The sequence below is a fragment of the Chiloscyllium plagiosum genome, chromosome 25 (genome assembly GCF_004010195.1).
Source record: "Chiloscyllium plagiosum isolate BGI_BamShark_2017 chromosome 25, ASM401019v2, whole genome shotgun sequence".
Lineage (NCBI taxonomy): Eukaryota > Metazoa > Chordata > Chondrichthyes > Orectolobiformes > Hemiscylliidae > Chiloscyllium > Chiloscyllium plagiosum.
Window position 1 is genome coordinate 41,768,692 of NC_057734.1, and position 26,372 is coordinate 41,795,063.

General features: G+C 45.8%; 1 protein-coding gene across 4 annotated transcripts in view; it reads left to right on the plus strand.

Annotated features, from left to right (window-relative positions):
• LOC122562787 (solute carrier family 2, facilitated glucose transporter member 11-like) overlaps positions 1-23,159 on the plus strand; it is an 88,334-nt gene extending 65,175 nt beyond the window's left edge. For all 4 annotated transcript variants that reach the window (XM_043715971.1, XM_043715970.1, XM_043715973.1 and 1 more), the window contains 5 exons: positions 4,351-4,461; positions 5,505-5,606; positions 19,996-20,071; positions 21,902-22,029; positions 22,701-23,159. In XM_043715971.1, coding sequence (XP_043571906.1) covers positions 4,351-4,461; positions 5,505-5,606; positions 19,996-20,071; positions 21,902-22,029; positions 22,701-22,922 — 639 coding nt within the window. In that variant the 3' untranslated portion in view covers positions 22,923-23,159. The remainder of the gene's footprint in view (positions 1-4,350; positions 4,462-5,504; positions 5,607-19,995; positions 20,072-21,901; positions 22,030-22,700) is intronic.
• The last annotated feature ends 3,213 nt before the right edge of the window (positions 23,160-26,372 follow it).

Sequence of the window (26,372 nt, forward strand, 5' to 3'; positions counted from 1 at the left end):
CAGAGTAACCTCACAAAGTGTGGTTCCCCTGCTTATAACTTGAATAACCTACCTTTAAACATGGTATAACTTGACTGCATTTTACTTTGGAGTCAGGCATAATAAATGCTGCGATTACTGGCACCAACCCACTCACCATCCTGAGGTCGATGAGTCATTCAGGCGGCCTCCCTGATAAAGATTCACCCTCACCACTGCAAGGGCTTTCCATACCTCACTGCGGAACTGTGTGGGAGGTTTACAGTCACTGATATCAGTGATAGTCATGACAGGCATAATATGACGCAGCTAATATAAGACAGCTGATGAATTGTAGTGTTATTTGAATTCGTATTTTCAAATTCACTCTTTATGATTCAGTTGAGAATTGAGTCATATGACAAATGGGTCAATTGGCTTAACATCCAGATCAAGGTACATTTTGAAAGAATGTTATTCTGAAATGGTAGATGTGTGGAAATTCAGCATCAGATTACAACAACAACTTGCAATTATATAGTACCTTTAACACAATAAAGCATCAAATCACTTCAAGGCATATATTGAAACATAATTTGATACCAAGTCATATAGGATGATACTGGGGCTTACTTGGTCAAAGAGGCAGGTCGTAAGGAGTGCCTGAAAGAAGAGAAGTGAGGTGTGGAGATGGAAAGATTTAAGGAGAGAGTTCCAGAGCTGAGGGTTGAGGAAGCTGAAGGCACGTCGACCGATGGAGGAATAATTTTGGGATACCCAAAAGGCCAGAATTTGATGAGTTCAGGTAATGAGCAAGAGGTATTTACAGAGTTAGGAAAGGGCAAGGCTATGAACAAATTTGAAAAAAAGGATGAAAATGATTAAACACACACATTCCAGAAACAAATGTAGGTCAATGAGCACACGTATAAGACCAGAGACAGCAAAGTTTGGATGATCTCTAGTTTAAGGAAGGTAGTCTGTGGGTGACCAGCCAGGAATGCAATGGAATAGTTGAGCTGTGAGGTAACAAAAACCTTGATGAGGGTTTCAACAGTTGTTAAACTAAGACAGATGGGATATCAGGCAATGGGGTTGGTGACGATTCGCCACGGCACATTCGCTGCTGATGATTAGCCACTGCCGGTTCACCACTGGGGCCGTTTGACCTCTGGAGACTATTTGCCACCGGAAATGTATATACGTACTGATTGGTTTCCCTCCCGTCTGTTCTTTCATACTTCTCAGTCCCCTTTATTTATACAACAACATAGTACATATTTATTAAAAAGAGGTGAGATAAATATAATTTTATTGGTTTATACATAAAAATGAGTTACAAACACTTGCGGTGGCGAATTGTCCTCAGCGGCCAATGGGCGATGGCGAAGCGTCCTCGGTGGTGAAAGGGCAGTGGCTAATTGGTGGCAGTGAATGGTCCCATCCCACAGGCAATGTGTTAGAATTGGAAATGGCTGGATTTAGTGATGGTGCAGATAGGGGATCAGTAGTTCACCTTGGGGTCAACCATGACATCAAGGTTGTGAATATTTTGGTTCAGCCTCAGAATGTTGTCAGAGAAAGGGATGGAGTTGGTTGTTGGGATTGGAGGCGTAGACAGTGAGTGGTACGTAATGGAGATAGCTGGATGGAGAGCTGGCAAGAGCTCTGTATTGCCTCCTCTCAGGAATGCCTGCCAAATTGGGAGCTAATTGGGCACTTTACTGGGCAGTGGCAGGCCTAACTCAGGGCTCAAGGACCAGAGATAGAAAACCTTGAGACAATTGAGTTGGTGAGGTAGAGTTGGTTAGAACATAGAACATTACAGCGCAGTACAGGCCCTTCGGCCCTCTATGTTGCGCCGACCTGTGAAACCAATCTGAAGCGTATCTAACCTACACTATTCCATTTTCATCCATATGTCTATCCAATGACCATTTAAATGCCCTTAATGTTGGCGAGTCTACTACTGTTGTAGGCAGTGCATTCCACACCCCTACTACTCTCTGAGTAAAGAAACTGACACCTGGTTGTCATCAGTCGACATGTGAAAACTGATGCTGTCTGGTTGGCCGAGGGACAGCGAGTAGATGTGAAAGAGGGAGCTGAGGTTGGATCCTTGAGAGAACAACGTGAGTAATAGGGTGTAGGTTTGCTCGCTGAGCTGTAGGTTTGATATCCAGACGTTTCAATACCTGGCTAGGTAACATCATCGGTGGCGACCTCCAGGTGAAGCAAAGCTGTTGTCTCCTGCTTTCTATTTATATCTTTCTCCTGGATGGGGTTCCTGGGTGATGTCATCTACAAAATTCCATGCAAGGACTGCCACAAACAGGAAGAAAGTTAGCCACCAGGATACACGAACACCAGCTAGCCACAAAAAGACCCGACCCTCTCTCCCTCGTAGCCCTACACACGCATGAAAAAACCCACTATTTCGACTGGGACATCACATCTATCCTGGGGCAGGCTAAGCAAAGACATGCCAGAGAATTCCTAGAGGCCTGGCACTCCAACCACAACGCCATAAACAAACACATAGATCTAGATGCCATCTATCAACCCCTCAGAAAATGAACAGGAAATGACATCACCACAAACTCCAGGAACCGCATCCAGGACAAACCTATAAATAGAAAGCAGGAGACAACAGCTGCACTTCACTTGGAGGTCGCCACTGATGATGTTACCTCACCAGGTAATGAAACGTCTGGAAATCAAACCTACAGCTCAGCGAGCAAACCTACACCCTAAACCTCAACCTGAGCTACAAACCTTGCAAAAACATGAGTAATGATTTAGGAATGGACGAACAAGGCATTGCAAGCGATTCTCTGGCTGCAACTCAATAGACAAGAGTGGAACCATGCAGTTGGACAATTGCAGAGGCACATTGGAGAAAGATGGTGTGCTTAATCTCTTTAGAGGCTGAAAGTCAGTCAGAAAGGATGAGGAGGGCAAGTTTACCTTTGTCACAGTCATACAGGATATCATTTGTACCTTTGATGTGAGCCATTCAGTTCTGTAATAGGGCAGGACCCTGGCCAATTGGAGAGATTCTAGGCAAGAAAACCATGGATTTGGGAGGCAGCAAAATATCCAGGGAGGAATAGGAGGTTAGAGATGGAGCTCTCTGGCACAATCAAGAGGGTCAATGATGGCAGATTGGAAGGAAGGACTAACATGGAGACTGAGGAGGGAAGGTGCATGCTCAAGACATTATTGGGAATTGAGGGAGCTGGAGGAGGATTTCATGGATGAGCACGGAGAGGTGATATGGGGAGATAATAGAGAAGTTACAGAAAGCAAACAAAAGGCTAGGGCAGGAGGGGCTTTAAAAGACGTTTGCCTTTTAGTGAGACAGCTGACGTGATGGCGTCAATCTTAGTAACAAAGAAATCCCTGAGCTTCTTCATACTTATTGTTGGAAGTGGATGAGGAACACATGGAGAACGGTTTAAGAAAACAATTTTGAGAGGAAAAGAAGCCAGCGATCTTTTAAAAGGTTACATGATGTAATTATTTAATACAAATAGATTGCCGGTGGCATTGTACATGACTGGCAGCTAAGTATTTCTTTGTTTCTGCAAGATGGCAATGGAACTGGGAGAGATATTTGAGGAAATAAGTTCACAGCAACACCTACTGGTAAGACTCTGCACTAACAGCAAACAATCCCTCACCCAGATTTATGTCAACAGTTTCAAAGTTAAATTTTTCTTTGTTCTTCGTTCAGTTTCCCTCATTTTACTGGGGTAGGGAGTTCGGGGCACTGTAATACTATTTACTAACTTTCTCCATCTCCTCCTCTCAGTCATCTATCACTCCAAGCCCCGAAAGTCTCTGGAGACTATCTGCTGAGTCAAATGCTTTCCTCTTCAAGGTTTTCCCCCCCGCCCGCCCCGGCAACAGATGCTGCACCATTCCAATGCCTTCCCTATTTTCTCGGTGCTCTCACAGCCTAACTAACACCCCACCCCCAACCCACCCCGACATGCAGGTCCCTGATTTTCTCTTTTTTAAAAATTACCCCACACCTCCATCTACTGATCTCATTATGACCTGGACATTGTTCCCCTTCTCTGGGAGAATGTTAAGTGTTGTCAGAGAAATATCATCAGTGATCAGGGCAAAAGGAAGCTGGACAAGGAAATGCAGCATACTCAAGACTCTTCATGTAGACCAGTTAATATTTGTACATGAGAAACAAGACTGAGAGAAATCTTCAGGTGACAAGGAGTTGGAAAGCAAGGGGAAATTTGAAGAGTAGATATAGATGTAATTCAGTTCTCAGTTTTCATATGGCATAGAATAACACAGAATTTATAGTAGGGTTGAAAGCCAAAACTTCTACTCTCAAGTTTTATTTTAATACTTTATTTTGTTTTCCAGATCTATTCGTATGCTTTTGAGCTTTTCCAGGCAGCAGGAATTCCTGATGAGAGAATACCTTATGTGTCCATTGGAACAGGACTGATTGAAATGTTTACACTACTGATCTGTGTAGGTACAATGTTTAACTGAGTTATTGGTGTTGGGAAGAATACAGACAGTTGAGGTCTTCATTAGTTTTCTGGAACTGACTTTCTCCACAGTAGGCTCTTCTTAGTGACCTATCCTTTCACAATGACTAGGGCTATTGAAGACTCAGTCCTCTCAATGGCTCAACAGGTCATGGATAATGTTCATTGTATATAAAGAGCTGCTGGTTGCTCAGCGCCACCGAGTTCAGACGAGCTCCTATGGACCAGCATTCTCTGGCAAATAAGCCAGGTAGTCTCCTTAGTTGAGAAAGGATGTACTGGCACTGGAGGGGGTGTGAAGAGGTTCGCCAAGTTGTTTCCAGAATTGAGAGAGTTGGCTTATAAGGAGAGATTGAGTAGGCTGGGACTATAATAATTGGAATGTAGAATAATGGGGGGGGAGAGATCTTATACAAACATATATAACTATGAGGGGAATAGATAAGCTACAAGCAGGGAGGTTGTTTCCAATGGTGGCTGAAACTGGAACTAGGGGGCATAGCCTCAAGATAAGGGGCAGCAGATTTAGGACTGAGTTGAAGAGAAAATTCTTTTCCCAAAGGATTGTGGATTGGTTGAATTCACAGTAAAGCAGTTGAGGCTACCTCGTTGAATGTTTTTAGGGCAAAGACAGATAGATTTTTGAACAGTAAAGGAACTAAGGGTTATGGCGATTGGGCGGGTAAGTGGAGCTGAGCCCATGAAAAGCTCAGCCGTGATCTTATTGAATGTCAGGCTCGAGAGGCCAGATGGCTTACTCCTGCTCCTGGTTCTTATAACAAGAAGAACTGTCAGTTTTAAAGGACTAATGCGGCCTGAAGCTCAGTGACAGACATCCCTATGATGCCCAGTAAGTGGGTCCTCTTAACTAAAGTCCCACATTAGAGACTTGTGGGAATGAGGAGAAATCGGTCTGACCCGTATATTGAATGCCCATTGTTGAATCATCCTAAGTTCCTCTTGAGACCAGTCAAAGGATATCATTGTTACTGAATGTCTTCTTTTGTGTAACGCATTCCTCAGGCATTCTTGGTTGAACGAGCTGGGAGAAAAACACTCTTCTGTGGAGGACTAGGGCTTATGAGTCTGTGGACAGCACTCCTAACAGTTACTTATTCACTGCAGGTAAGCAATGGCTGAGACCAGGAGAAAGCGAACTGTGTTCATTGATAACATTCTCTTAGGTGGAAGAATTATTTAGGTCTGAGTTTGTCACTCTCTCTGTTCGAAAGTTCAGAATGGTCAATATTGGTGAAGAATTCAAAGAATGACAGAACAGACCCAGTCCTTGGAGGACCAAGTTAAAAAGCTTCATGTTTGTCCTTTAAGCTGAGGATGGGTTCTGATGGGTATGTTTGCAAAGACTGACATGTGCCCAGAGGTTTCAACTGCAGTTGGGAAAGGATAATTGAGAGGCGGATGAGTTGCGAATTCAGAATTTCAAATCCTTGCATTTTTTCCTTTTGCTTCTGCTGTGTGCTTTGTTCATGAGGTTTAGTCACACAGTTGAAAAATGATTGAAACTTTTATAACTGTATTGAGGAGTCAGAACACCTTGTTGTTGAGCAGAAATTTATATATTTGTTTATGTCTCTTTGAGAGAGTGGATATAAGACTTCGGAATGAACATTGGGAGAGAATTTCAGAGAACATAGAATATTACAGTGGAGTACAGGCTCTTCGGCCCTTGATGTCGTGCCGACCTGCGAAACTAATCTGAAGCCCATCTAGCCCACACTATTCCATTGTCATCCATATACCTATCCAATGACCATTTAAATGTCCTTAAAGTTGGCGAGTCAACTACTGTTGCAGGCAGGTCGTTCCACACCCCTACTTTCTGAGTAAAGAAACTACCTCTGACATCTGTCCTATATCTATCACCCCTCAATTTAAAGCTATGCCCCCTCATGCTAGCCATCACCATCTGAGGAAAAAGGCTCTCACTGTCCACCCTATCTAACCCTCTGACTATCTTATATATCTAAATTATGTTACCTCTTAAACTTCTTCTCTCTAACAAAAACAGCCTCAAGTCCCTCAGCCTTTCCTCGTAAGACCTTCCCTCCATACCAGGCAACATCCTAGTAAATCTCTTCTGAACCCTTTCCAAAGCTTTACATCCTTCCTACAATGCAGTGACTAGAACTGTACGCAATATTCCCAAGTGCAGCTGCACCAGAGTTATGTACAGCTGCATCATGACCTCATGGTTCCAAAATTCAATCTATCTACTAATAAAAGTGAACACACCGTATGCCTTCTTAACAACCCTATCGATCTGGGTGGCAACTTTCAGGATCTATGTACACGGAACACCAAGAATCTGCTCATCTACACTACCAAGAATCTTACATTAGCCCAGTACTCTTAATTCCTGTTACTCCTTCCAAAGTGAATCACCTCACACTTTTCTGCATTAAACTCCATTTGCCACCTCTCAGCCCACATCTGCAACTTGTCTATGTCTCTCTGTAACCTGCAACATCCTTCATCACTATCCACAACTCTTATCGACCTTGGTGTCATCCGCAACTTTCCAAACACATCCTTCTATGCCCTGACCAGATCATTTATAAAAATAACAAACAGCAGTGTCCCCAAAACAGATCCTTGCGGTACACCACTAATAACTGAGCTCCAGGATGAACATTTCCCATCAACCACCACCTTTCAGCTAGCCAATTTCTGATCCAAACCACTAAATCATCCTCAATCCCATTCCCCCACTCAGGCAACAATCCCTGGACACCGGGCGCAAACAGGGTGAGTTATAGGGGGATGGCAATGGCATCGGGGAATGACCATCATGTCGCCTCTCCAATCCATTAGCAGGGAGCTCTGGATCGGCATTGCAGGGCAACCAATGACTAGCACTGAAAAGCTGCCATAGGGATACCTCATGTACAGGGACAGACACCCGGCTCAGGGATTGGACCAGGCCGTATCTCAGGGCTGCTCACTCGCTGCCCAGTTAGGACCTCCCAGCATCCCTGCCTCACCCATTAGTGGAGTCACACATGGCCAGACAGCTTATCTTGCCGGTCAGGTCTAGGGGGTGGCTATCTTGTAGTGTGCTGTCCATCCCAGCAGCTTACTCATTGTGTGTGCAGCCAGCATGTAGCTGTGGCTCTACGGCCCATGGGCTTAGTCCTCAGCAAATGCACCTGTCAGTCAGTCAGTGGATCCAGACTCGAGGGCAGCCTCCTGTACCAGTCCGGGGCACTGGCTGCAGTCATGGGGTTTGGTCAAGGGCTCTGTCCCTCTGCAGTCCGGGAAGTGGGTCCTGTAGTTCCATAGTAACCAGTTGGTGGGCAGTGGTGATGTATAGTCAGGGGTTGAGGCACTTCTTTTCTGGACTGTCTGGTTAGGTCTTTCAAAGCGATGGACCATATTCCGTCCTCTCTGCCTTTAAAAACTAAGGGGAAAGGAGGGGGAACTGGAGAAGGCTAGCTGCTACCATGGGAAGGAGAGTTGGCAAGTTAATCTTGGAGATTGGGGTCTGCAGGCCCAGAGGGGGGAATAGGGTGAGTTATAAGGGGATGGCAATTATGAAAGGGGTCAATATGGAGCTGTTCAGGGTGGGGGAGATATGGTAAAGCATGGATGGGAAGGGGGTCGTGTAAGTAGGGTTGTTTATCTGTGGTTCAGAGCACCCTGACTTCAAGAGGTGTGGGGTGGGGGTTACAGTCTATGACCATACTTGGTCACTTCATAACCCTATGGGTTGGTGGGGAAACTGGGCATGTGCAGACAGATTGGCTGGCGATGTGCCAAGCTTACAGGCTTTACAGGATGGGCCATGCAGAGTGCATTGCAATATTTGGTCTCACAGACACGGTCAGGCTGAGGTGGAAGACACTGACATATGGAATCTCATTGTCACCTTCCTCACGGAGCCATAGAAACCCTGCGGTGCAGATGATTTGGTGCATCAGGGCTGCACTGACCCTCCAAAAAGCATCCCACTCACTGACCCTATCCCTGTTACCCTGCATTTGCCATGGCTAACTCACCAAGCCTGCACATCTCTGGTCACTGGGTAAGTTAGCATGGCCAATCCTCCTGCAGCACATAAAGGATGTTAGGGTTTTGAAAAGGAAAGAACATTGTGGACAGACCTGCGGATCCCATTCCCTGGCCGGCTTAAAGAACTGCCTCCTGTTTGAATTTTACTTTCCTGTCCCAGATATCACAGCAGCACCTTTGGACACAGGGGCTGCAATACACTGGTAATAGTATAGGCTGACATCAACTAGCCATGAAACGACACGACCAGCTATCCTTAGTAGCCACACACGCAGACAACAAGCAACATGAATTTGACTGGGACAACACTACTATCATAGGGCAAGCCAGACAGAGAACAGCCAGGGAATTCCTAGAAGCATGGCATTCATCCACAAAACTCCATCAACAAACACATCGACCTGGACCCAATATACCAACCACTACAGCGGACAGCTGAAACTGACAACCGGAGGCGGCAGGGACAGGCCACTATAAACACCGGAGGAAACATCAAAGAAGCGCTTTGCAGGAGGCTCCCAAACACTGATGATGTCGCCTAGCCAGGGGACGAAACGTTTGCAACAAAAACTTCCAGCTCGGCGAACAGAACCATAACAGTATAGGTGAGGCCAAAGGTGTCTGCCTAGTTCCACTTGCCTCCAGATGCTGCAAGAGGATTCCCCCACAGACCCCCATCCATGGGACATGAAGTGATGTTTCATATTCAAACAATGACATTTACAGTTCCACAGACAGACAGAACAACCAGGCAAAAGGTGAAAGCAGTGACATTTACAAAAGTAAATGCCAGTGCACAGTAAACCCTGTCACCAAAGTGTGGTCAGTAAATGTTTTCCTTCCTCCTCTCCCTCCTTCTGTATCTTAGTCATCCCTTCGTTACATAGCAGGGCTGGAGAGAGTCTGCTGACCTGTGGAGACCGCTGGCCCTGGAGGTTTAGTTTGTGACCCCTAGGGGGCGCTTGTGTTTGGACAGGCCAGACATACTGAAAATCTTCTGGTCAGTGGTCATAGAGTCATAGAGATGTATAGCGTGGAAACAGACCTTCAGTCCAACTCATCCATGCCGACCAGATTTCCCAACCCAATCTAGTTCCACTTGCCAACACCCAGCCCATAACCCTCCAAACCCTTCCTATTCATATACCCATCCAAATGCCCTTTTAAATGTTGCAATTGTACCAGCCTCCACCACATTCTCTGGCAGCTCATTCCATGCACATACCACCCTCTGCGTGAAAAAGTTGCCCCTTAGGTCTCTTTTATATCTTTCCCCTCTCACCCTAAACCTATGCCCTCTAGTCCTGGACAGCCCCACCCCAGGGAAAAGACTTTGCCTATTTATCCTATCCATGCCCCTCATAATTTTATGAACCCCTATGAGGTCACCCCTCCGCCTCCGACGCTCCAGGGAAAACAACCCCAGCCTGTTCAGCCTCTCCCTGTAGCTCAGATCCTCCAACCCTGGCAACATCCTTGTAAATCTTTCAGAACCCTTTCAAGTTTCACAACCACTTTCCGATAGGAAGGAGACCAGAATTGCACACGATATTCCAACAGCGGCCTAACCAATGTCCTGTACAGCCGTAACATGACCTCCCAACTCCTGTACTCAATACTCTGACCAATAAATGAAAGCATACCAAACGCCTTCTTCACTATCCTATCTACCTACTTAGTTGACCCTGATCAGCATGAATTTCCAAAGGGCTGAAAGGGGGCAGGCAGGGAAGAGATGGAGGTTATCTAAGATTACAAAGAAATCTTGATCAATTGAAGTTTAATTTTGGATAAATGCAAGGTATTGAATTTTGATAAAACAAAAAAACCAAAAAAACTTATATAATTAAAAGTAGGGCTTTGGGCAGTGTTGTAGAACCTAGGGGCTCAGGTACATAATACTTTGAAGTTTGCATCACATATTGACAGGGTGGGTTAAGAACGTGTTTAGCATGCTTGCCTTCATTGTTCAAACCTTAGAGTATAGGAGCAGGGACATCATGTTGAGGTTGTACAGGATGTTGGTGAGATCTCTTCTGGAGTACTGTGCACAGTTCAGATCTTCCTGTTTGAGGAAGGATGTTCAGAAGAGATTTACCAGGAGGTTGCCAGGAATGGAGGATTTGAGTTATTAGGAGAGGCTGGATAGCCTGGCACTTTTTCACTGGAGCATAGAAGATTGAGGGGTGATCTTATAGGGGTTTATAAAATCATGAGAGGTACAGATGACAGATGTCTTTTTCCTCGGGTGGGTGATTTCAAGACTCAGGGTATATGTTTAAGGTGAGAGGAGAAAGATTTTAAAAAGGACATGAGGGGCAATTATTTTACACAAAGAGTGGTTTGTGTGTGGGATGAACTTCCAGAGGAAGTGGGGGATGCGAGTACAGTTACAATGTTTAAAGAGTGTTAGATAAGTACCTGAACAGGAAAGGTTTGGAGGGATATGGGCCAAGTGCAGGCAGGTGGGACTAGTTTAGTTTGGGATTATGGTTAGTATGGGCTGGTTTGGTTGGACCAAAGAGTCTGATTCCATGCTGTGTGACTCTACGACCCTGTGACTACATGAGAGTTGAATAAGTTAGGCCTGTCGTCATTGAAGTTTAGCAGGATGAGAGGAAACCTTCCTGAAACATATAAAATTTTTAGTGAACTTAATAGAGTAGATGCAGAGTGATTGTTTACCAAGTTTTGAGAAGATTTGTAACTCATGTTGAGGTTCTGGATATAGATTTCCTCACTAAGCTGGAAGGTTCATCTTCAGATAAAGCACTGCTGTGTTTCCTGCTTTCTATTTATATGTTTGGGTTTCCTTGGGTTGGTGATGCCATTTCCTGTGGTGATGTCATTTCCTATGGTGATGTCATTTCTTGTTCTTTTTCTCAGTGGGTGGTAAATAGGATGAAAGTCAATGTGTTTGTTGATAGAGTTCTGGCTGGAGTACCATGCTTCTAGGAATTCTTGTGTCTCTGTTTGGCTTATCCTAGGATGGATGTGTTGTGACAGTCAAAGTGGTTCTTTCCTTATCTGTATGTGAGGGTACTAGTGAGAGAGGGTCATGTGGCTAGTTGATGTTCATGTTTCCTGGTGGCTAGTTTTCTGCCTGTCTGTCCAATGTAATGTTTTTTACAGTTCTTGCATGTATTTTGTAAATGATGTTAGTTTTGCTCATTGTCTGTATCGGGTCTTTCAAGTTCATTAGCTGCTGTTTTAGTGTGCTGGTGGATTTGTGGGCTACCATGATGCCAAGGGGTCTAAGTAGTCTGGCAGTCATTTCCGAAATGTCTTTGAGGTAGGGGAGAGTGGCTAGGGTTTCTGGATGCGTTTTGTCTGCTTGTTTGAGTTTGTTGCTGAGAAATCGGAGGACTGTGTTCATTGGGTACCCTTTTTTTTAATACACTGTATAGGTCATTTTCCTCTGCTCTGCGTAGTTCCTCTGTGCTGCAGTGTGTGTTGGCTTATTGAAATAATGTTCTGATGCAGCTTCGTTTGTGGGTGGTGGGGTGATTGCTTCTGTAGTTCAGTATTTGGTCTGTATGTGTTGTTTTCCTGTAGATGCTGGTTGAAGTTCCCCATTACCTGTTCGCTCTACTGTGACATCTAGAAATGGCAGTTTATTATTGTTTTCCTCCTCTTTAGTGAATTTTATGCCAGTAAGGGGTATTAATGACGGTCCTAAAGGTTTCCTCTAATTTGTTTCGTTTAGCGATGACAAAGATGTCATCCATGTATCAGATCCTCCAACCCTGGCAACATCCTTGTAAATCTTTCTGAACCCTTTCAAGTTTTACACCAGCAGTGCTTCGTCCAGTGGCACACTGAAGATGTTACCTAGTATGGTGACAAAATGTCTGAAATGAACCTTCCAGCTCAGCGAGCAAACCTACAGTTTGGTTGTTTACCCTTCTGGGAGAGTCCAGAACAAGAGAGCATCAACTTGGAATAAAGATGTCACCCATTTAAGACAGGGTAGAGGAGGAATTTCTCTCAAAGGGCAGTGAATCTGTGGAATCCTTTACCACAGAAGGCATTAAGTATATTCAAGCTAAGATAGATGGACTTTTAATTAATAAGGGTTGTGGGGAATGAGAAGACCATATCTTTTTATTTTATATTTGATGGTGAACTGAATTGACATAACGATTATTTTACAAAGATCTGAGGTTGGATTTGCCATGTGTTAAAAAAGCAAGTTACTGAGACTCATTTTATTGGTTGTGCTTTTCCTATTGCTTTGCAAGCAATAAGGGAAGAGGTAAGAGGATACAGCATGGCACTGGAGCATGTGTATGAAGTGAGATTCCACTGGTAACATATAGTCGGTTGGTCTCAATGGCCCCAACTGGTCTTGGATGCCAAAGGTCATCCACCTAGCGACAACTGTCTGATTGGTTCCTGAGTAGGTGAACAGCTTGTGGGTGTGAACAATGCAGGCAGAAGCTGGAAGGAGAGGTGGTGTGTGTGTGTCTCTCTCCAGTCAAATATCTGAAACTTTTCAGATAGGTTAAGTCATTCTATATTCTGTTCTCTTTTGTTTGTGTTTCATTCGGGAAATAAAGAAAGCCAGTTATTTTCTCTCCTCAGTTACGTAAGCTGTTGCTTTTAACTGATAAGTCAGAGACTTTGTAATTTGTGAGCCAGTCACCCTGTGCACTAGGGAAAGAACCTGAAGGAAAAGCTCAGAAAGCTTGAGGACTCGGGAAACAAAAGGAACTGCTCCTGAGGATTAGGGCCATTAAACTGCTTCCCCAATATTATGGAGAGGCACCAGGAGAGGTAGTGCTGAGTCAGGACTGATATTCATACAAGGTTTCAAGCTGTAAGTTCTCTTCATGATACGGTTTGTCTGAGGGGTTCTGGTCTGTTAGAATTAATATGTCTGAAATTTGGAAATCAACGTAAATGTACTCTCTGCTGAGTTTTTCCAGCAATTTCAGATTTTCTTTCTGATTTCCAGCATCCACAATTCTTTGGATTTTTACTTGTTAAGTGGACTCTCAATGACTCACCTGCTGCTATCTATGTCTTTCCCAGACACTCAGTGTTTGTGAGCTGCGTTTTTGCAACTTTATCAATAAACTACTTCTACTTTCTAGTTTTCTTTGATTGAATTTGGTTTCATTTTTCTCTGAACCGTTTCTCTGGCCCCATGCCAGACAAAGAGCAGTTTCCAGTCCCATTCCAGCCCAGGTCGTGTCCTGTGTCTGAATGTTCTTCACTTGGTTTGGCCAGCTCCATCTACACTCTTCGTCTGGTGGCTTCCATTCTATTGCCACTCTGACAGGTGCAGGTCATGAAGGATGTTCCCTGCCAGTCTCTCTGTACCCTATGTCCCATGGGCATCTCTGATCTGTCATTCACAGCATTTCCTCACTGGTGACTCCAACGATGTCCAGGGTCTTACAAAAGGTGTGTTGGAGGGAGTCATCCACTTTACCTCTGACCTTTGCTGTTCTCTTCAATGCTGGCAAAGATTGCAGAAGGCACGACAGTAGATCTGTGGAGTCATAGACTCATGGACGTGCCAATGGTGTTGGATGCTTACTCTGCTGCTCGAAGACCAATGTCATTTTGCCAATTCTTGTGTGGACATGGGTCACTCCTGGAGATTTTTATGTCCTGTGTAGGGAAAGTGCTCCATTTCCTCAATGTTCTGTGCTCCGTGGCGATGATAATGTTGTCATTTTTGTCTTCTCTGTAGCAAATTAGCCAGTGGCCACCATTCTGTGGCTCTGTGCTGTGTTAGTAGTATTGATTGTAATTCTTGGCACGCATGACTGACCTCAGCACAGTGTTACCATCTGAGTACACAGCGTTTCACAGATTTGATAATTATTTGCAGCATTGAGGACAGTTGGCCTTTAGCTTTCATTTGGCATCGTAAAAATGAGAGGAGAGGCAGAACTCTCTCAGCCCTGACCACACAATGGGTTACTTTCTTGTCGTAGTCTGCTCTTCAAGAAGACACTGATTCGCAACTTCCTTACCTAATCTCCGTATTTATAAGTTCCCTCCCCTGCACTAGCTAGGAGCAAAATCCTGTGAATACCGGCAATCTGAAATAAATACAGGCCAAGGGTAAATACCCAGCAGGTCTGCAGAAAGAAAAACAGATTTAATAGTCTGAGTCCTGGGAGGGGTAGCAGGGAAGGTGATATGTTGCAACTACACTATTTGCAACATTTAAAAGGCATCTGGATGGGTATATGAATAGGAAGGGTTTGGAGGGATATGGGCCGGGTGCTGGCAGGTAGGACTAGATTAGGTTGGGATATCTGGTCGGCATGGACGGGTTAGACCTAAGGGTCTGTTTCCATGCTGTACATCTCTATGACTCTATGGGGAGTATGGACACCAGTAGGATCCATTGCAACTGCAGCTGTAGTATGCATCTGTGGTTTAAAGAGCATTGGCTCAGATTCAGTGAGCTGGAGACTGGGTTTCAGACACTGCACGGCACTGGGGAAGAGGGAACATTAACCAGACACTCTATTCCAGAAGGCAGTTACATCCCATAGGCTAGGATGTTTTGATTTAGTCAGTGGTCAGGGACAGGTGAGTGTGTGATTAGAAGTGAGGCAGGTTTGGGGACAGAGAAGGCATAAGTGAGGAAGTCCCATGCATCGAAATGTCCAACAAATCGGGGATTCATCGAGCTTGTATGGATGAGAGTGGCAGCAATGGGAAGACTGAGCAAACTGACTGTGACCCAGTCCAAAGCTGTGCAGGTTAGGTGGGTTGGCCATAGTGTCAAGGGATGTGAAAACTAAGTAGGTTAGCCATGGGAAATGCAGGGTTACAGGGATAGGGTAAGAGGGTGAAGTTGAGTGAGATGCTCTTCAGACAGTCAGTGTGGACTCAATGGGCCAAACAGCCTGTTTCCACACTGTAGGGATTCCATGGTTCGATGTTGCACAGAAATGCATTCAAGTGAAGGCATTTAAATAGAAATGCAATGATCCATAGGGGGCAGTAGAATTAGAGGGGGCAGACACAGTTCTTTGTAACTAAGTGCAAGAGCTAACTTGGGACATGTGCTTGGGAGGAGGAGAACGTGCTGTGGAAAGGGACAGATCCAAATGTCATGGTCCATTTAAGTACCAAAGGAAAATGAAAAGATTCTGACCTCTGGAATATTAGCTGAGCCATAAGCAAGTAAACCAGCACAGGGTAAATAGATTAGGAACATGATGGCTGGTTTGAGACTGGTGTGTAAAAAATGATTTTCGATTCATGGGGCACTGGCACCAATACTGTTGAATAAAGGTAGGCATACTGTCTGGAGAGACATCACGTAAATATGGTCAGACCAGTGTTCTTATGAGTTGCATAACAAAGTGTAGTAGAAGGGCTTCAAAGCTAAACAATTGGTGTAATAGTCCAAGTGAGGCAACATGAAGTAGATACAAAGGAAAGGGACTAGGGGACAAGGCAAGTGAGTCTGGTAGCAGGGAGGGCAATGATATTCAGAGGATGGAAGGGAAGGTGCAATATATAAATGTTAGAGTGCACAAGCTGATAAGGCCAGAGCTCACAAAAATAACAAAAGGTCAGAACTCAAGGCTCTCTGTCAGAACGTGTGTAGCATTTGCAACAGACAAATTGGCAGCTCATGTAGAAACTGAGGCACGTGACTTGCTAGCCATTACAGGGACATGAAAGGGTACTTGACATTTTGCAAAGGCAGGAAGCCAGCAAAAGATAGTCTGTCAACTCCCTCTATTCCAGGACTGGCTTTCCTAGCTGCTTGTTGCTCCTCCAATCACAGACTGTGTCACTCCTGTATTCACTGTTGATAGATGCAGTAATAAGCCTATCAGCAGCAAACATGGCAGAGAACCAGCCTGTGATTGGAGGAACAGCTCCTCACCATTTTTTTCCACTCTATTTATGGGGGCAACTTTTCCGATTGGCCAGTGTTAAATGTTCCAGATGATTTGGTGATTTTCAGGAACAGATCCACTTGCAACTCCTATGTATTTTGAGTGTTGTTTTAGGTAGCAGTGATGAGGAGAAAGTGAGAACTACAGATGCTGGAGAGTCAGAGATGAAGAGCATGGCGCAGGAAAAGGCACAGCAGGTCAGGCAGCATCTGAGGGGCAGGAGCGTCAACATTTAGGGCATAAGTGGATCAGCACGTTGGCTTGGTGGTTAGTGCTGCTGCCTCACAGCACCAGGGTCCCAGGTTTGATTCCAGCCTCAAATGACCGTCTGTGTGGAGTTTGCACATTCTCCCCATGTATGCGCGAATTTGCTCTGGTTTCCTCCCACAGTCCAAAGATGTGCAGGTTAGGTGAATTGGCCACACTAAATTGCCCAAACTGATATGTGCATGAGTCAGAGGGAAGTGGGTCTGGGTGGGTTACTCTTTGGAGGGTCGGTGTGGAATGGTTGGGCCAAAGGGCCTGTTTCCACATTGTAGGGAATCTAATCTAATCAAATTAGCAGTGATCATGATGTGGTTTAATATTGCATTCAGCTCGATGGAGAGAAATTAGGTCCAAATCAATATTTTGACCTTCAATAAAGACAATTACACGGATGTAAAGACAGCGGTGGCTAGAGTGAACTGGGAAATTAAGTTAAAAGCTAGGTCAGTAGGGATACAATGGCAGACATTTAAGGAGATATTCATAACACCACCAAAGACTCATTCTCAAGTGAGAAAAAATGAGTTTGAGAGATGCACTATATATGACCAATTAAGGAAGATAAGAATCAAAACAAATTGAAAGAAAACTCATTAATTCTATGAAAATTACTGGTAGGATAGAAGATTAAACAGAATTTAAAAACCAGCAAAGAATGACTGGAGAAAGGGAGCTAGAAAAATAAGATACTAGAAGTTTCTTAAAGTACTTGTAAAGTGAGCACTGGCCTTCCAGACAGTAAGTCAGAGGAATTGATGACAGGAAATAAAGAAATGGCAGAATTATTGTATAGATATATACAGATAAAAGTCCCTTAAATGCGCCCATTGTATCTGCCTCCAATACCATCCCTGGCAGTATGTTCAGACTCCTACCGCTCTCTGTGTAAAAACCTTGCCCCTCACATCTCCTTTGAACTTGCCTCCTCTCACCTTTAAGTGCATGCTGTCTACTTTCAGACAGTTCGACTCTGGGAAAAAGATTCTGACCGTCAAACCTATCTATTTTATAGACTTCTCTCAGGTCTCCCCTCAGTCTCTGCCACTCCGGAGAAAACAACCCAAGTTTTTCCAGCTTCTCCTTATAGCTCAGTGCTAATGTCCGAAACATCGATTCCCTTGCTCCTCAGATGCTGCCTAACCTGCTGTGCTTTTCCAGTGTCACATTTTTCGACACTTATAGGTCATACCCTGTAATCTGGAATACTGCGTACAGTTTTGGTCTCCTTATTTGAGAATACAACTGCAGTGGGAGCAGTTCAGATAAAGCTCGTTCAAATAATTTCTGGAATGCTGAGGTTATTTTATGAATCCAGTTTGGACAGGTTTGATCCTGTATTTACCAGAGTTAAGGAGAATGAAAAGGGATTTCACTGAAACAAAACCCTTCAGGGGTTTGACCAGGAGGATGAAGAGAAGATGTTTCCGTTTAGGGGAGGGATTTGAACTGGGGTCTCCTATTTAAAATGGAGAGTTTTCTTTCTTTCTAAAAGAATTGTTAATTTTGGAATTGTCTTCCCCAGAGACTGTAGAGGACGGGGCTTTAGTCTGAATTACAGTAGGTTTGGATTCTGCTTTTGCGCTTAATGTTTTAATCTACACCTGTTTCCTATATCCTTTGGCCCAATTTCCGATGGTGAAATCTGCAGCGTCTCTTTATTCCGGCTGTATTCTCATCAAGTTAGAGGAAGCCAAGGCACACTCTCCTTTCTTACACAGTCTGGTGGATCCATTTATTCGCTAACACACACCGAACACTGCCGGACAATGCAAAGCTTTTCACTGCCTCCGTGAATGAACCTGAGTCAGGTCAGTGGGTAAAGGGATGGAGAGGTAAGGGGGCAAGGGGTAAGAACAGCAGAGGCACCGCCTGGCAAAGTGGGCAGGGTGGGTTGAGAGGTTTGGGTGGCACTGTGAAACAGGCAGAGTTGATCGGATGGGAGGTGTAGGTGAGTGGATAGGTGGATTGGGGCTTGTCAGACAGGGTCAGGAGTGTGTGTGTGTGTGTTAGGCTGTCGGAGGGTTCGGTCGCATCTTAGGGAGGCGGGGCTTGTTGGGACCTAGGGTGGTCCAGGTTGAGAACCCCTGCCTCTGGGTGGGGGGTCAAGTAACATCTGGGGGCTTGTGGGGGTCATGTCCAGAATGAGAGGCTAGTCAGATCCAGTTGATGGGGTCAGACATGATGGAGGGTCTTGATCATATTATGTGTGGTGTCAAGTGTTCGGGTGGGAGCAGTCTGAGGTGAGTTGGGGGAGGGGTGTTATCAGGTTTGTTATGGAACAGACAAACCCCATCAAAATATTCAGAAGGTAGTCTAGACCCTAGTTTTTTTTTTATTTTAAAGGTAAATGTAAGGTGTTGCGTTCCAGATGCAGTTCGATTGGTCAAAGTACCGGTTTCAAAGCAAAGCACATTTTATTCATCCACTATAGTTAAAATACAACAGAAGAAAGAAGAAATTGGAATAACTTAACTCTATTGGAAAACACACCAGAATAATAGAAACAGTCACTGTTACTAATTAACTGTCCCCATATAATAAGATCCCATAGAAACACCGTTGGTGAAAGGCAAATTCAGACAGATTGTCTTGTATGCAACTTCCATAGAAGGCAGAGAACCCTCCAGCTTATGGCTGCAACCGTGAGATGGAAAAATACCTTCCACCTCTTCAAGATCCCAATAGCAACTGCTAAAAGCTAAGGCTAAAATCCCTGGTTCTGTGGGAGCTTGACCCCACCCTTTCAGGCTGCTTCTATTGTTGCAACTTTAAGAAAAAAACCCAAGGACTCACAAGATGTGTACTTTTTTTACAGGCTGCTTGGTTTCTCTCATTTAATCTTGGAAAAAAAAATCAGGTCAAAATAACCTCTTAAAGCAATCGCATTAGCCATAGTTAACCAAAGATGAGATCAGCTTTTAATTCCTCTATGTTTACCTGGCCATCTATTAAGGGAAGCATAGTTGGAACCCTCAGAGTTGAAGACTTTCTCAGAGAATTCCAAATCCATGGTAACTACCTATCAAAAGCCTAAGTACCAATTATCAGAAACTGGAAGATATGGGTCATTGAATATTTTTCTCTTGGAGTTAGGTCTTAACAATGGAGTCTGAGGGTAAAGGGATAGTCAGCAAAGTGAAACAAGACTACAGTCAGATCATCCAAGATCTTCTCAAATGGCAAACTGATTCCTAATGGGTATGTCAGAATGTTTCCTCATTTTATATTCCTGTTTTCTCATGGTCTGCTGTTGCAGAGACTGAAGGGCAGTGTGAGCATTAGAAAATGCTCCTGTTTTCATACGTATGGCTCCTAACCCTGTCTGTTACCTGCAGCACCTCGTGAGCTGGATGCCGTACTGCAGTTTGGTCATCATCTTTGCTTATGTCTTCAGCTACGGCGTAGGCCCAGGTGAGCTGACAAACAGGAGTCACTGCTCCATTCATGTAAAGCACTTCAATCTTAATGAATGACCGAAATACACTTCCGGGTTCGAGGGTGACTTGCCCTGTGATTTTTGCCTCCCCTGTTAGCAGTAAGGCTTTTACCCGAAATGTCGATTTTTCTGCCCCTCCGATGCTGCCTGACCTCCTGTGCTTTTCCAGCATCACTCTGATCTAAATTCTGATCTCACAGCATCTGCAGGCCTCGCTTTTGCCGAGTAGTAGCACTGAGTTGAGTGAGCACTGACAGTGGGAAAGAGGGACGGGGAAGCATCTTGATCCATGAGTTAGGGGCGTAGAAGCTAGGAGCTGGAGTAGGCCGTTCGGCCCTTTGAGCCTGCTTGGCTATTCACTATGGTCAGGGCTGACCCTCCATTTCAGTGCGAAGTTCCCGCTGTCTCCCCAGACCCTTTAAAATCATCTACAAAATTATCTGTCTCTTCCTTGAATATACTCAGTGCCTTGTCCTCCACAGTCTTCTCTGTAGAGAATTCCACAGGGTCACATGACTTTGAATGAGGAAATGTTTCATCATCTCAGTCGGAAATGGTGTCCCCCACATCCTGAGACTGTGTCCCCTGCTTCTAGGCTCCCCAGACAGGAGAAACATCCTCTCTGCATCTAATCTGTACATCCCTGTCAGAATTTAAATTAGATTCCCTCTCGTTCCTCTAAACTCTAGTGAACACAGGCCCAGTATGGTGGCTCAGTGGTTAGCACTGCTGCCTCACAGCACCAGGGGCCTGGGTTTGATTCCAGCCTCGGGCGGCTGACTGCGTGGAGTTTGCACATTCTCCCCGTGTCTGCTTGGGATTCCTCCGGGTGTTCCGGTTTCCTCCCACAGTCCAAAGATCTGTAGGTCAGGTGACTTGGCCATGCTAAATTGCCCATAGAGTTAGGTGCATTAATCAGAGGGAATAGGTCTGGGTGGGTTACTCTTCAGAGGGTCGGTGTGGACTTGTTGGGCCGAAGGGCCTGTTCCCACACTGTAGGGAATCTATTCTAATCTAATCAGTCAAACCAATCACTCCTCATATGACAGTCCTGTCAAAACTGCTATCAGCCGAGTGAATCTTTGCTGTACTCCTTCTAAGACAAATATATCCGCTCCAGGTATGGTCTTTCCAAAGCCCTGTAAAGCTTCAGTAAGACGTCTCTATTTCTGAACTCAAACCCTCTTGCAATGTGTGCCAACACGCCATTCACCTCGCTAATTGCTTACTGACCTGCCTGTTTATTTTCACTGATGGGTGTACAAGGACACCCAGATCCCAGATCCCAATACATCACCTCCACCTTTCAGTTTTTCAGATCCAAGTATAAATCTTCACATGTAGCCAGGCTCAGAGAATTCTGGGGCGGGGTTTGAGATTGACAGAAAACTCTGAAAATCTGTCGGTTTCCCAGGGGATCCTCCAAATTTGCCATGACCACGAGTCTCCAAGCCCTTCATTCTCCATCTCCTTCCGGGTTACCAGCTCCAGTCAGGTGTATTGCTGGAAGTTTCATCACATGAAGCTGTCACCTGGGCAACAAGCCCACCCCTCACCTTCCACCTCCAATTGGAAAGTATTCTTATTTTACCAGTTGGAAGATAGTTGACCTTCCCCATTCTCCGTTATCCATTGTCTTTTATCCCATTTCCAGTTTACCCTTTTCTTTTCCTACTAAGTGAGGAAGGCGTTCAGACAAACCCAGGGGGCTGATAGCTCAAATTAAAAGTGAGGAGCTGGATGTTTCTCATGAAGATGCTGGTTGAGGTGATAGCTAATTGGAATCTTTCTTGGTGCTGTACCAGGTGGTGTAGCTATCATCTTACCCTCAGAAATCTTCCTGCAGTCTGATCGCCCAGCTGGTTATGCCATCAATGGCTTCCTCAACTGGACTGGTCTCTTCCTTGTGACAATCATTTTCTCCTTCTTGGTGGTAAGTCACGTCAACATTTGTAAAACAGTTGTGCATCTCTCTCAGAATGTTGAAGAATTAGCCCTGTCCTCAATCTCACTCACTGACCCCACCCCACTCAATCTCACTCACTGATCCTCCCTTGGTCACACTCACTGACCCTCCCTCAGCCTCACTCACTGATGCCTCTCCCCATCAGCCTCACTCACTGACCCTCTCTCAGTCTCACTCACTGACCCTCTCTCAGTCTCACTCACTGACCCTCCCTCAGCCTCACTCACTGACGCCCCTCGCCATCAGCCTCACTCACTGACCCTCTCTCAGTCTCATCCACTGACCCTCCCTCAGTCTCACTCACTGACCTGCCCTTGGTCTCACTCACTGACCCTCCCTCAGCCTCACTCACTGACGCCCCTCCCCATCAGCCTCACTCACTGACCCTCTCTCAGTCTCACTCACTGACCCTCTCTCAGTCTCACCCACTGGCCCTCCCTCAGTCTCACTCACTGACCTGCCCTCGGTCTCACTCACTGACGCCCCTCCCCATCAGCCTCACTCACTGACCCTCCCTCAGTCTCACCCACTGACCTGCCCTCGGTCTCACTCACTGACCTGCCCTCAGTCTCACTCACTGACCCTCCTGTCCTATTCTCTCTCTCTCTCTCTTCCCTGACTGTATGATTCTTTTACAGGAGGGTCTGGGTCACCTGTGCTTCCTGATATTCTTTGGAGTCTGTTTACTGCTCACTATCATGGGCTACTTCATTCTACTGGAGACAAGGGGCAAGACCCCGCTAGAGATTAGTGAAGAGTTCAAGAACAGGAAACTCGGGAAAAACGCACCACTCCGAGTTGCACCGAATGGGACAGTCCCGCAAAGCACAGTCGAGATCATCATGTCAACTGCATTCTGACCTGCAGGGAAGTCCCTGCGGAGCAACTCAGAGAAATTATTGAACTGAACGTTCGCATTTTTCATTGGATTGTGTAATAAGTGTCCAGCCAGCAGCACAGGAAGAGTGTCCGTTACATCTAACACTTTTGGACTAATCAATTTACTGTCATCTGACAGTCAATAAGCTAAAGTAGACAGGCAGAAGGCTGGAAGAACACAGCAAGCCAGACAGCATCAGGAGGCGCAGAAGTCGATGTTTCGGGTGTAACCCTTCCTCAGGACTGTGGGTGGGTGTGGGAGGAGCAGCAGATAAAGGGGAGGCGGGGCAGGGTGGTGAAGTGGGGATCGGTGAAGACAGGTAGAGGGTACCTCCCGGTTGGTCAATGGGAGGAATGAATCCAGTTGGTGGCAGGGAGCAGTGGAAGGGAGGGAGAGGGGCTGGGAAGGGAGTCGGGGGATGGGAAGGGAGGTTATTTGAAATTGGAGAACTCAATGTTGGGTCGTCCAGGCTGTAGGGTGCCCAGGTGGAAGATGAGGTGTTGTTCCTCCAAAAGGAGCTGTGGTTTTGTTTTGCCAATGGAGGAGGCCAGGGATGGTCATGTCAGAAAGGGAATGGGAAGGGGAATCGAAATGGGCGGTGACTGGGAGGTACGGTTGGCCCCTGTGGGCCGGTTGTGATGCTCGGTGAACCGTTCCCTGAGTTTACGATCGGTTTTGCCAATGTAGAGAAGACCACATTGGGAGCACCTGATGCAGTAAACTGGGTTGGAATAAGCTAAGGCTGAGGAATTGCCTCTTTGACCAACTGCAGGAAATTCACACTCAGTTGCTCTTGTGCCAATGTTTAAGAGTGGTTTACCACAAGTTTTTGTTTTAATCAAAGCTGAGTTTTATTAAACCTCTATTGAGTGTGCAAGAAATCCATGAGATTGGGTTAACATTGAGACCGGTTACCATGGCAACAGTGGCCTTTTGCTGTCCTTTTATCATGTGTGGTGTGACTGAGCTTTGCTGGCAGGTTCCTCCTCACACGAGGAGGGTCTTATACAGTCTCCCTCTTCAGGATCCCCTCTGCAATTATCTCTAAATTATATATAAATCAGGTAGGTACAGCTCCTGCTGTTTGACTCAACGCTGTTGTGTCGCTCCGTTTTCAAAAAAATATAGACTAACTTGGGTTTTGGATGTCTCCAGGCAGGTTCGGTTGCATTCCAAGGGTTTGTAGATGCCTGTGTACCACCTCTTTATTTAATTGCCTTCCCTCAATCACTAGATCAGAGGTGAGATTGTTGAATGACAATTGACAAACTTTCTGCTAAGGGCTGTCCCAGTTTACAGCATTCGGGGTTAGACTGACAAATCATGGCAATGTGGGCTGCTTCAAGCTGAAATACAACAACACACTGATCCTGCTTCAGCAGCGCTGGACTCCTTTCCTGGTCTCATCTGTTTTACAGTGTTAAACCCTACTGTACATAGTCATAGAGATGTACAGCACAGATATCCCAACCCAATCTAGTCCCACCTGCCAGCACCTGGCCCATATACCTCCAAACCCTTCCTATTCATATTACCCATCCAAATGCTTCTTAAATGTTGCAATTGTACCAGCCTCCACCACTTCCTCTGGCAGCTCATGGGTGCTGCATTTTGGGAAAGCAAATCCTAGTTGGACTTATACACTTAATGGTAAGGTCCTAGGGAGTGTTGCTGAACAAAGAGACCTTGGAGTGCAGGTTCATAGCTCCTTGAAAGTGCTCTCTCAGTCTCACTCACTGACCCTCTCTCAGTCTCACTCACTGACCCTCTCTCAGTCTCACTCACTGACCCTCTCTCAGTCTCACTCACTGACCCTCTCTCAGTCTCACTCACTGACCCTCTCTCAGTCTCACTCACTGACCCTCTCTCAGTCTCACTCACTGACCCTCTCTCAGTCTCACTCACTGACCCTCTCTCAGTCTCACCCACTGGCCCTCCCTCAGTCTCACTCACTGACCTGCCCTTGGTCTCACTCACTGACCCTCCCTCAGCCTCACTCACTGACGCCCCTCCCCATCAGCCTCACTCACTGACCCTCCCTCAGTCTCACCCACTGACCTGCCCTCGGTCTCACTCACTGACCTGCCCTCAGTCTCACTCACTGACCCTCCTGTCCTATTCTCTCTCTCTCTCTCTTCCCTGACTGTATGATTCTTTTACAGGAGGGTCTGGGTCACCTGTGCTTCCTGATATTCTTTGGAGTCTGTTTACTGCTCACTATCATGGGCTACTTCATTCTACTGGAGACAAGGGGCAAGACCCCGCTAGAGATTAGTGAAGAGTTCAAGAACAGGAAACTCGGGAAAAACGCACCACTCCGAGTTGCACCGAATGGGACAGTCCCGCAAAGCACAGTCGAGATCATCATGTCAACTGCATTCTGACCTGCAGGGAAGTCCCTGCGGAGCAACTCAGAGAAATTATTGAACTGAACGTTCGCATTTTTCATTGGATTGTGTAATAAGTGTCCAGCCAGCAGCACAGGAAGAGTGTCCGTTACATCTAACACTTTTGGACTAATCAATTTACTGTCATCTGACAGTCAATAAGCTAAAGTAGACAGGCAGAAGGCTGGAAGAACACAGCAAGCCAGACAGCATCAGGAGGCGCAGAAGTCGATGTTTCGGGTGTAACCCTTCCTCAGGACTGTGGGTGGGTGTGGGAGGAGCAGCAGATAAAGGGGAGGCGGGGCAGGGTGGTGAAGTGGGGATCGGTGAAGACAGGTAGAGGGTACCTCCCGGTTGGTCAATGGGAGGAATGAATCCAGTTGGTGGCAGGGAGCAGTGGAAGGGAGGGAGAGGGGCTGGGAAGGGAGTCGGGGGATGGGAAGGGAGGTTATTTGAAATTGGAGAACTCAATGTTGGGTCGTCCAGGCTGTAGGGTGCCCAGGTGGAAGATGAGGTGTTGTTCCTCCAAAAGGAGCTGTGGTTTTGTTTTGCCAATGGAGGAGGCCAGGGATGGTCATGTCAGAAAGGGAATGGGAAGGGGAATCGAAATGGGCGGTGACTGGGAGGTACGGTTGGCCCCTGTGGGCCGGTTGTGATGCTCGGTGAACCGTTCCCTGAGTTTACGATCGGTTTTGCCAATGTAGAGAAGACCACATTGGGAGCACCTGATGCAGTAAACTGGGTTGGAATAAGCTAAGGCTGAGGAATTGCCTCTTTGACCAACTGCAGGAAATTCACACTCAGTTGCTCTTGTGCCAATGTTTAAGAGTGGTTTACCACAAGTTTTTGTTTTAATCAAAGCTGAGTTTTATTAAACCTCTATTGAGTGTGCAAGAAATCCATGAGATTGGGTTAACATTGAGACCGGTTACCATGGCAACAGTGGCCTTTTGCTGTCCTTTTATCATGTGTGGTGTGACTGAGCTTTGCTGGCAGGTTCCTCCTCACACGAGGAGGGTCTTATACAGTCTCCCTCTTCAGGA